This window comes from Echiichthys vipera (assembly GCF_963691815.1).
Source record: "Echiichthys vipera genome assembly, chromosome: 16".
NCBI classification, from domain to species: domain Eukaryota; kingdom Metazoa; phylum Chordata; class Actinopteri; order Perciformes; family Trachinidae; genus Echiichthys; species Echiichthys vipera.
Genome location: NC_139841.1, coordinates 25027729 through 25039811, shown reverse-complemented (window position 1 = coordinate 25039811; position 12083 = coordinate 25027729). Strand labels below are relative to the sequence as shown.

Genomic DNA, 12083 nt, shown 5'->3' with positions numbered 1-12083 from the left:
CCCTTCAAAGGCTCCTTACTTCCGCTTTCACCGCGCATGCGCACAAGAAGAAGAAGACCAGCTCAAGTCCGACACAGGTCCTCATGACGCGGTAGCGGCAGACAGCTGGAGAAGAGCTCAGGTAGGTGGGCGGGGGTGGTGCTGGGACACACACGCACACACACACACACACACGCACACTGAAAAGCATCCTTTGACACAATGTTATTTATAAAAATGGCTTCATAGTGTTCGCAGAGGAGTCAGGTGGACGTTGCTTTCCTCTCCTCGCGCCTGTTTTGCTGCCTCGTTGCCAGGTTGGGGCGCTTTTTCAGCCAGCATCACAAGCTGCACAGTGCGCGAGCCTTGTTGTCCAGACAGCTCATTTTTTTAAGACATGACAAACACCTGACAGCGTCACCGGGTGTGTTTTATTCAATGCATTGTCATTTTTAAGTCTGTAATGTCTGCGTGATGAATAAAAACACATCTCGCCCCCCGTTGTTGTGTTACATCACAGCTCCTCCATCACTGCATTTACGTGTCAACACACACACGCACACACACACAAACACACACAGGCACACACACACGCACACAAACACACGCAGGCACACACACGCACATAAACACACACAGGCACACACACACGCACACACACTGAGGCAGGAGTGGCAGTGCCAGTCAGACCTAATGAACACAACGGACGGCATCAGCACGTGATGGAAATATGAGGCAGTGTCTGTGTGTGTGTGTGCATATCATTTTTGCACACACACACACACACACTTCATTGACAGTCCGTTTTGACGGTGGCCTCGGTTGCCCGTGCTGCACTGTTACGCTTTGGGTAAAAAAACAACAGCAGCAGCAGCAGCAGCTTTGTAATGGAGAAATGCATTTTTTTAATTTATAGTTGTAAGCATGAATCATTTTTGCTTTGAGTTGTCTTGGAAACAAGATCATCATTCCTAGTGTTTGTTGGAGGCAATAGAATAATAACATGGTTGGATTAATCCGGGCTCCATGGTTACAAATCTGTTGCTGGGGCCATATTGAGATAACTTGATTTAATACCTTTATTTAGGAGTGGGTACCACGTGAGCACGGGGGCTCCTCTATATCACAGGCCTATAAAATAAGCTTAAACTGCAGGGTCAGCATTAGTTGACATATGCAAAATCCTTTAAACAAATGCAATAAATAAAAATACCAAAATTGATTTAGACTTGGCGAGGAATCTGGAGATTCTACTTGGGCCTGTGTGCAGCTGCCTGGTTGATAATCCAGCCCTGCTTAATAACTAGATAACGACTTAATACCCAGGACGATGTTTGATACTTGATTGAGATTCTACATAATTTAGCAAAACTTAAAAAGCCCCATGTAACCACATAACTCGCAAGTAATAAGAGTCTATGTTTGGTGATACTTCATAAGAGCACAACACATGTATTTAACTAATGCATTACCAGGGATTAAGGATGCATGCATGCATGAATGAAATGCCCTGACAACATGTGTTTACTATGAGTAATGGAGTCATACCATTTTCTGCCAAAGTTAGAAGATCCACGCAGTCCGAATGAGGCAGATGAGCAGGGTTTTACTGATAAAAAAAGTTATATTCATCAATAAATAACATACCAATATGTGCTTTTACTTCACTTTTATTTCTGCTTATTAAGTCATGAATATCTAACGGGGTAGAGACACGCTTGAGCCAAAGTTTCCGAAGCTTTAATACAAGAAGTGTCATAAATTCCTGTTGCTCGCCAAAAATAAATGATGTGATCCGTTAATAGATAGTTATATTTATTTACAGCGTATGCCACCGACTTAGCTGGACTCTAGTGACGTTAAAAAGGGAATTTCAGATACATTTGATTAAAAGAATCATCTACATGCTGCCATGTGACCCAAAGGTATTCGTGCATGTCACATCTGCAGGCTACAATGTGAGTTTTATGAATTTTATTTTGATATTTTGTTTGTTGTTGTTTAAGATAATGGTGCAACAAAACTACGGTCAAGCCAAGAGCTCTCCTGAAAACATGATTTTCTCTAAAATACTGACAGTATGCTATTTTTGCCATTCATTTGTGTCTTCATCGTCATGAATCATGCGTATGATCGGGCTATAATTGATGTATTATTCATGCATTCATGGTGCAATTATTGTGCTAATCTGTATGTGATGGGTTACTTTAACTGCTGTTGTAGAGGCCTCAATGTCTGTGCAGCCCGGAGAGCTCTGGTTTTGATTTCATGCTTGTGTTTTTAGAGGCCGATTCGACCAATCCGTCCGTCTTATTTGTGCCGATAAAATCACAATCTGATTGTGAGCTTATTGTGAGCAAGAGACTGTTTCTGCCGGTTTGCTTCTGGCCACCATTCTCATAAAAGAACCTCTTTCTCTGAGAATATGCACTGCCCGCAGAAGCGTGGGTTTGAAATGCCCTTTTCTTTGTCGTTACTTGATGATCCATTAAGGCTTACTAATCTCAAAAGCTCATAGTGATCATTTTTTAAAGGTGGGCGACTCATAAAACTATGTGTAAAAAGTCAAACCTTGCATTCACTCATCACGAGTCATGTATAACTTATGCCCTGCGTCTCCATGTGTTTTATACCCTTATATAAAGTGTCACCCTATGAATAATGTAGTCCCTTTTTTGTGTGGGTGCCTTTCTCTTCCACTTCCTGTGTGCAGCAGTTTTCCAGGTAAAAATGGCCGTGGAGAAGCGTTTGGCATTCTCTATTGTGCAGTTCCTACGAGATCAAACACATTGCGGGGCTTTGAATTCGGATGAGCAGGAGAGCCTCGAAGGTAGGCCAACTCACCGTGCACTCATACTTCACAAACATGGCACACTCTGCTCTTGTTCTGTCCATTTCCGTGCACTAATACACATATGTCGTAATCTCAATATCCTGATAACAGAGAGAATAACACGGAGTAGGTTTTACACTAAAAAAGAATCACAATAAATCAGGGGATGATGTGCGGCCTGTGCGGTGCCGTCTTCGGTCCTAAATGGACACGGCAGTTTAGATTTCTCTCTCTGACTGTGCAGCCAAGCTCTGACTCACTGCAATAATACCGGGAACTCTGAGACCAAATGTTTGGCTTCTGTCTTCAAATCTCACAAATGTCATTTAACTCACCATCCTCCTCCTCCTCCTCCTCCTCATCATCATCATCCTGTCTGTCTGTCACTGCAGTTGCTATACAGTGTTTGGAGACGACGTTTAAGATCAGCTCCAGTGATTGCCATCTTGCTGCGCCACAGCCTCTGACAGAGATATTCCTTAATTCCCTGCTCAAGGTGAGAACTGCAAAATCCATGTCCTCATATTATTGACGCTATAAATCTCTCTCGTGGTCTAAAGAGTCAATAATATTACTATCATCACATCTTACTTTAAGGTGGGCCAGTACATGCTGGCTCACTGGCACTGGTTACAGTAGAAAAAGGCTGGAAAAACAAATAATATAAGAGGAATAATGAGAGCACTAGATTAAACCTAAACATTTCACTGGTATGAATTAGTGCTGGGCAGCTTACAGGCTTTAACTTAGCAACTTATACCTGTGCATGGCTGAAAGAGTTGGGGTAACTCTTCAATAGGCAGCAAACTGAGAAAATAAGAGTGCTACAGTCGGGGAAAGCTGTGATTGTATTGAGAGGGAACCCCTATTAATGTTATACACAGCTTACTGATAGTTATATCTTAAAACACAATTAATAACCACAACAAACTCTCTTTAAAAGGGAAAATCACAGTGGTCACTGAACAGGTACATTTTATATTATTTAAAGAGTTCAATAAATCAAAAGTCATCTCAGGACACTTTCCCTCTAAAGTAGGTCGAGACCACACTATGAATTAATTATGATTTACAGAGAGCAAGTCACCAAACAGGCAGGGACGACAGGAAAAGTATGTTTGTATGTTTCTATGTACTCCTGATGTTAGATTAAGCCACTATAAACCCAAAATAAGGCCCAGTGTTGGGGGGAAAAACACTATGAAACTGCCAAAACCTTACAAATTAGACACTACTTAACACTAGTAATAACATTTCACTGGTATAGTTTTTGCATTAGAATAAATGAAACCGTTGCACTACAATGTAGATTTGTCCGTGAAAGACAGTCACAAGATGAGAGAGGTTAAGTGTCAATAATATTACTATCATGACATCTTACTTTAAGGTGGGCCAGTACATGCTGGCTCACTGGCACTGGTTACAGTAGAACAAGGCTGGAAAAACAAATAATATAAGAGGAATAATGAGAGCACTAGATTAAACCTAAACATTTCACTGGTATGAATTAGTGCTGGGCAGTTTACAGGCTTTAACTTAGCAACTTATACCTGTGCATGGCTGAAACAATTGGGGTCACTGGTTACAATAGAAAAAGGCTGGAAAAACACCACAGAGGTTAAAACAACAAATAATAAAAGAACACTAGATTAAACCTAAACATTTCACTGGTAAGAATTAGTGCTGGGCAGTTTACAGGCTTTAACTTCCCCTATGATATTAATCTTTCATACACAGTACCGCTATACCTGTGCATAGCTGAAACAATTGGGGTAACTCTTCAATAGGCAGCAAAATGAGAAAATAAGAGTGCTACAGTCGGGGAAAGCTTTGATTGTATTTAGAGGGAACCCCTATTAATGTTACATGCGGCTTACTGATAATTATATCTTTAAAAACAATTAATAACCACAACAAACTCTCTTTAAAAGGGAAAATCACCGTGGTCACTGAACAGGTACATTTTATATTATTTAAAGAGTTCAATAATAACAAAAGTCATCTCAGGACACTTTCCCTCTAAAGTAGGTCGAGACCACACTATGAATTAATTATGGTTTACAGAGAGCAAGTCACCAAACAGGCAGGGACGACAGGAAAAGCATGTTTGTAATGTATGTACTGCTGATAGTAGATCAAGCCACTATAAACCCAAAATAAGGCCCAGTGTTGGGGGAAAAAACACTATGAAAGTGCCAAAATCTTACAAATTAGACACTACATTCAACATTCAAGATTCAAGAAGCTTTATTCATCCCAAGGGAAATGATTGTGCAACAGTTTCAATACAAGGATGGGAAAGGATCAGAGTGACAATAAGCATAAAACATAAATCAAATCAAAAGAAAGCTAATCAAGCTAAATCAAACAATAACTAATGTGACAGAGTGCAAGGGACATTGTAGTTACACGTAGGTTTATACAATATACAACAATACGCAGCGTGCAGTTTAGCAGCATATTCAAATAAAATAAGGACTACATAACACTGGTATAAACATTTCACTGGTATAAGTGTAGATTTTGCACTAGAATAAATGAAATCGTCGCACTACGATGTAGATTTGTCCGTGAAAGACAGTCCTGAGATGAGAGAGGTTAAGTGTGCTCATGGGCAGGGGAAAGAAACTGTTATTGTGTCAGATGGTCCATGCTTTAATGGTCCTGTAGCGCCTGTCAGAAGGCAACAGGTCAGACAGGTGGTGTCCAGCATACGAGGAATGTTTTTGGCTCTGCTGAGGCCGCTGGAGATGTCTACCAGGGAGGGTACACATGTTTAGAACAGAATCATCCTTCATGGTTTCTGTCACACCTGTGCTTTTCTTTCTGCCAGGTAAAAAAGTCCACCATAATAATGGTCTTTTGTTTTTCAATACGGCCATTTTCATTTCATTTCACTGGGGACTACTGACTCTTTTATTTTGCATTTACTTAGAATGACAACATTACCATACCAGAGTCCTCCCCGTCTCCAGAAGACATCGAACGAGCAGAGCAACTTAAGAACGAAGGTAATGATCACAATGCCCCCCTCTGTAGCATCCCTGGTAGCACCATGACGTGCTCCTGCTCAGACTCTTACACTAAAATCACACGGAGGAGGTAACTCATAATCTTTGGACACTTGTCATATTTATAGTGTGTGACTTTTATCAGGACTAAAGACCATACCAATAATAATAAAACAATATTCCTTCGAGTGAATAAACTGATAATGGCAGCTGTGTTGTGGTTTATCCATATCTATTGTAAATTTCAATTCTGCCTTCAATTGTTAATAAGGAACTGATTTGTTAGGTGATACACTCCCTTGATTAAGCCACATTTCATAGTTACTTGTGTATAATGTGATCAGAAAAATCAGAACGGCTGCAGGCTGCATACAGGAGGAACGTCTTGGAGCTCTGTAGCTCCTTCAACTTTGTGGACTGACCTGTTAAAGGTCCCATATTGTGAAATTACACATGTCCTGTTTTGATTATGGATGCAGGACGCACATTTCTTAGAATGATAATTATCAAAAATACTTCTATAATACTTTGGCTCAGTGCTATAACCCTAATCTGAACTCTGTGAACAATCTATTTTGTAGGGAACAATCACATGAAGGAAGAGAACTACAGATGTGCAGTGGAGTGCTACACAAAGGCCATTGACCTGGACCTAAGAAACGCTGTGTACTACTGCAACAGGTATTTAAACGACTCCACTCCACATTGTCATGGTTTCGCACTTCTGTTGTGGTTCACAGATGTGTTTATACAAAAGCAGCCACGCCGAGCTGAGAAGCAACAAGTGTTGTCAAATAGTCGGCGATGTCTTGTTGACGTGATGTTTTGCAGTACTAGTGAATTTAACCACGTCGTTGTGCGTTGTGTTAACACAGTTCATCAAGCCAATGATAAAGGTATGTGGTCTCTTAACACTCTGCAGGGCTGCGGCTCACAGTAAACTGGGACATTACACAGAGGCAACTGGTGACTGCGAGAGAGCCATTGGGATTGATCCTACCTATAGCAAGGCATACGGGAGGATGGGGTGAGTTGTTGTGGGTTTTTGTCTACGCAGTTTGTTCTGTAATCTCAAGGTATGTCAAAAATGAGACGTGTCCCTTTGCTTTGTGGCCCCAGTTTGGCTTTGACAGCCATGACCAAGTATCCAGAGGCAATTACCTACTTCAAGAAAGCTTTGGTATTAGACCCCGAGAACGATACCTACAAATCCAACCTGAAGATTGCAGAACAGAAGCAGAAAGAAGCGACCAGCCCAGTAAGTCAGAGCTAGCTGTTTTCCCCCTCATTCTGTTATTATAACAGAGCTTAATAATGTGTATCTACAGCAGCCCTGAGAGCAAAGCAATCATCTTTTCATCAGTAAAGATTTCTTAAGGCACTTTGTATGAGAGACACAAGGACAGGAGGGAGACAGTGCTCTTACACCTCATAGCAACAACAATTTGATTTTCATCTGTAGCAGGTGACTTTTCTTTTTCAGGCTCATTGTTTTTCATGTGTCTTGAGTGGCAGCGTATTACAACTACAAACTTCCTGACACTCTAGATGTATCCATACAACCTCTTGCCATAACAGCAACCTTTGGTAAGATCACGTAAATTCCCCGTCCCAGCCAATAGCACTAAAAGACCCTTTGGTTAGCTGCTGGCTAGGAGACTTAGACTGCTCAAACAGAAAGAGACATTTCCTCCAACCTTCTGTTTGTGGATTAGAGATTTTATACATCATCTGACCCTGGGAAAAATGCTATGCTACAAGAGGAGGAAGGTGTACAAAGATGGACGCCTTCATTAGGAAAGACAATGCCAAAGCCCACATATACAGTATGACTGCTTTAGCTTTAGCCACAGTCTGTTAGCTTCAGCCACAGTCTGTTAGCTTCAGCCTCAGTCTGTTATCTTCAGCGTCAGTCTGTAAGCCTTAGCCTCAGTCTGTTAGCTTTAGCCTCAGTCTGTTAGCTTCAGCCTCAGTCTGTTAGGTTCAGCCACAGTCTGTTAGCTTCAGCCTCAGTCGGTTAGCTTCAGCCTCAGTCTGTTAGCTTTAGCCACAGTCTGTTAGCTTCAGCCTCAGTCTGTTAGCTTCAGCCGCAGTCTGTTAGCTTCAGCCACAGTCTGTCAGCTTCAGCCTCAGTCTGTTAGCTTTAGCCACAGTCTGTAAGCTTCAGGCTCAGTCTGTTAGATTTAGCCACAGTCTGTTAGCTTTAGCCACAGTCTGTTAGCTTCAGCCTCAGTCTGTTAGCTTCAGCCTCAGTCTGTTAGCTTCAGCCTCAGTCTGTTAGCTTCAGCCTCATTAAAAAAATGAATTGATTTCTTTTTTTCTTTTGTTTGTTTGTGAATGTCTGTGACTGTGTGCCACAGATCGCTGCAGGATTGGGATTCGACATGGCGAGTTTAATCAACAACCCTGCCTTTATCAGCATGGTAAGCATGAGTCCTAAAGTACGCGCTGCACATAAAAAAGACTGGCTGTGTCACAGAGGTTAATGTAGTTCAGGAAACCATTTGTCCTGGAGACAAGTGTTGTATGTTTGTTTCAGTCTCTGGCAAGGTTGGAGCAGATATTTTCCCTTAATTAGTCCCAGGAGTGACAGTCACCCTGTTAATCAACCCAGTTATTGTCTAGAGGAAAGGTCCGTGTGTGGACCCGGAGAGTCCTGACTTGTTAAACGATGACACATGGGATCGTCTGTCAGGCTAAGAACGCTTCTACAAGCATGCCACAGTTTTACTGCTGCAGCAATGGCAAGATACGTCTAAATCAGACGGCTGTGTGTGTATGTGGAGCGCTAGATGATAGGTTGTTTTTGTTAGGTTTTCTCAAAATCGACAATGTAACCAGCAATGAATTGTCTTTTAAATGCATCCTTGATTTTAAGCTGGATTTCCGTTTACAGGCTGCAAGCGTGATGCAGAACCAGCAAGTTCAACAGCTGTGAGTGTCAAAATGAATTGACCGCATTTAGAGTAAAGTGCAAAGTGCAGTTTTACGTGCTTTAACTCACCGTCACTGTGTCACTGTGTGGTCAGCATGTCAGGAATGATGTCCAATGCAGTCGGGGGTCCCGCAGCAGGAGTGGGTGGACTGTCAGATATTTCCAGTTTGATTGAAGCGTAAGTACACTCAACTCAAAACTGAACAGATTAAAAGGACTGTTTGATTAGTTGGCATCCAAAAAAAAGATTATTATAGAGTTTTAAATGTTTAAATATAACATATTAAAGGAGTAATGCAACATTTTGGGGGATTTTAGAGCACTCAGGTGCGTACGGTAAGTATTAAGTTGCAAAAACCGCTTCCTGGTGATGTTTCTGGTGTCAATGCTAAGCTAAGCTAACCAGCTGCTGGCAGTAGCTTCATGTTTACAGCAATTTAGATAGAGAGATATATTTCAACATTCCTGTAACAAGTCATAAGGCAATGTTGTACCGACATGGCGTGCTGCCCACTGTGGCTCTAAGCCAGCTTGTGATGTTAGAGTACCTCTTTGCAGACACTCCGACATCAAGTGGAGAGAAATTTGATTCAGTAAATGTCCCTCCTCCCTTATTCACCCCAACAGGCACTTTTCAAAATGATGTTATGGGTGGAGACAGGCTCAAACAGTGTGTGTTATTATCTTTGATGCAACATTTTTCTTTTTCGCTGTATCAGATTTAGTATAAACTTGTATCTGTACAGTAAATGTGCACAATGTGAGGGTATAAGATCGTCCTCTCAAGGGGAGATCTCTGTTATTTCACCGCATATTAAAAACGTCTACGCTACGTCTCATCTGTTGTTCCGGTAGAAAACAATCGAGCAGGTTAATAAAGTTGCCTCATCTCTCTGTCAGGGGACAACAGTTCGCCCAGCAGATCCAGCAGCAGAACCCAGAGCTGATCGAGCAGTTGAGGAACCACATCCGGAGCCGCTCGTTCAGCGGCAGCGCCGAGGAGCACTCATGATCTACTCAGGTGTTGTTATATTTAAAACCACTAAGCGATTTGAGAGGGGGGGGGGCATCCCTTCTCTCCATTCCCTAGTAACAGAGAGAATTCAGAAGGGTTGTTTAGTTGAACATGCTGCCTGACTCATTGATCCTTTATCTGACTGATGTTTGTGACAGTTAGGATGCACTCACACTGTCCTTCCGCACAGCGTCCCGTGCTTTAGGGTCCTTGTCCCCCGCCCCAGGCCCGTTTGTACTCACACTACCTGGGCCTCGCGCAAATGCTTTTTGCTGTCCATACGTCATCACACCGTAACACGTCACACGCATTGATGACATCATCACGATGCGTGGCTCTGTATACAAATCTTTCCATAGACCTCAGAGTTTTTGTGCGTCTTGTCGACTGTTTTTGAATCTTTTCATCGACCAAATCTGCAGTAAACACTCCACCTCTGCATCACACCAACGTGAACCTTTCGCCGCCATTGTTGTTGTGAAATGTCCGCGCATGGTCCGTCCTTCTGTTTTCTATGTCCGAACAGGCGCACATAAATTATGTCGTAGGCCTCGTGCTCGTACACGTGCTCACGCTCGTGCTCGTACATGTGCAAACGCGCTCTACAAAAGCCCACCTCTCTCAGACGGACCGTGGACGGCCAGCTGGCCGCAGCTATGCGCGGAGCGGTTGCACTCACACTGGTCAAACGCACTAGGCTTTAGCCGAAAAACCTGTTTTGGCCCGGTACGGAAGGACAGTGTGAGTGCGCCCTTAGAATCTACGGCCCCAACCATGGCTCTGTAATATCAGTAGCCTAACTGTTTATTGCCTGCCGTTCTGTCAGTTTTGTCTCGGATCTGTAATTTTCTCTCAACTATGTAGTTAGGGAGAGAGTCATTAATTGGGCGGTTCGCTCTGGTCTAGATGGTAACCCTAGATTTGTGAAAACTCTTCCGGGACTCCATTCCTGATGACCTTTACTAGCCTTAACCATTCAAGGTCAATGCTTAACCTTAGCCATCCAACCTGAACTATTAGAGAACAATGCCAAACCTTCTACCATTCACTATATGATGTCAATGCTTAAGCTTAACCTTTGAACCTTAATCCTCAACGCAATTTCAGTCAAAAGCAACTGGACTTGGTTATCTGTCTAGGAAGACGTTCCACCTCTCAAGTCTTCCTGACAAATAACCAAGTCCAGTTGCTTTTGACTGAAATTGCGTTGAGGATAACGACGACCTGGACAAATGAGATTATTCACAGGCTCATCAAACCTTAACCATTCCAGGTGAATGCCTAACCTTAACCCTCTTGCGAGATCCCGAAACACGCTTTACCATCTAGACACGACTCTTCGATAGTCGAGGGTGAACGAAACAAACTGGGTCCGTCACTCATCGCCTAATGTTTAAAACCAAACCCCGGCTGACCATATATCGATTTGAATATATTTGTATCTCTAACACGCATTCTTTCTTGTTTCAGTCTCACATTTTTTTTCCAAGGAAGGGCAACCATATGGCGCGATTACAATCTCTACACCCATTTCTTGAAATCCAATCCCCGGCAAAGCTGGACCGAAGAGACAAGGATGGGGTTGAAGGCACTTTACTGTGACTTAAGACTCTGGGGGCGGCGAGATGAGGGCCTAGAGACTGGACCGGGAAACCAAGCATCCCACACACGTAGGGCAAAACATAATGTAAATCCTATAAAGAGCCAAGTACCCGTTCAGCCGACCGAGGGAACACGAGTAAATTCTTTCTTCAGTGCTTTTACATTCTGCAGAGATCGTGTTTTATATGTGCTGAAAATACCGCCCTCTTCATGTTTTGAGTTAAGGATCCTTCTGCCTGGTCGTGATGCGTAGAGGCTTAGGGAGGAATGTACTTTTACAGCATTGCAGGGAACATTTCAGCTTTTTCTCATCCAATAACCGTCAACGCATCAAGTTTATATTGCCTTTTGTTTCATATTATTTTTGTAGACAGAACGAAAGACTCACATCACTGCTTTTCAACGAGTACTACTGAACTTTTGATTAAGACAACCATGTTATCGTATAGCGGTGTTTGCAGCCTGCATTATGTCGTTATTGCACTTTAGCAAAAAAAATGAATATTCCCCCTTTAAGAATATTTAATTGTTCATGAACTAGTTACAGAATATTCAGATTGTTCATTTTGCATGCTCTTAAATCTGGTATTTGAGATCAGAGGCTTTATGGAAACATATAGGTACGCTAGGGCAGCACAATGTTTGTCTCAAACATGTGAATAAATGTCTTGAAGTCGAGCAACTACTCGCTTGTATTTTTGCCTTTGT

The 12083-nt window shown here is 42.4% G+C and overlaps 1 protein-coding gene across 1 annotated transcript; it reads left to right on the top strand.

The window, feature by feature from the left end:
• The first annotated feature begins 36 nt into the window (after positions 1-36).
• Positions 37-11971, top strand: sgtb (small glutamine rich tetratricopeptide repeat co-chaperone beta). Its single transcript, XM_083929424.1, has 12 exons — positions 37-121; positions 2693-2809; positions 3205-3308; positions 5748-5823; positions 6405-6504; positions 6746-6850; positions 6943-7081; positions 8184-8246; positions 8720-8757; positions 8853-8936; positions 9659-9779; positions 11244-11971. Exons 2-11 carry the CDS (start codon positions 2710-2712, stop codon positions 9768-9770), a joined length of 921 nt encoding a protein of 306 aa, XP_083785550.1. The 5' UTR covers positions 37-121; positions 2693-2709; the 3' UTR covers positions 9771-9779; positions 11244-11971.
• Positions 11972-12083: the final 112 nt, after the last annotated feature.

Coding starts and splice junctions, on each gene's coding strand:
- sgtb (XM_083929424.1), top strand. CDS start 2,710: ATGGCCGTGGAGAAGCGTTTGGCATTCTCTATTGTGCAGTTCCTACGA. Junction 5,824..6,404: donor AGAGCAACTTAAGAACGAAG/GTAATGATCACA, acceptor TCTATTTTGTAG/GGAACAATCACATGAAGGAA. Junction 8,758..8,852: donor AACCAGCAAGTTCAACAGCT/GTGAGTGTCAAA, acceptor CTGTGTGGTCAG/CATGTCAGGAATGATGTCCA.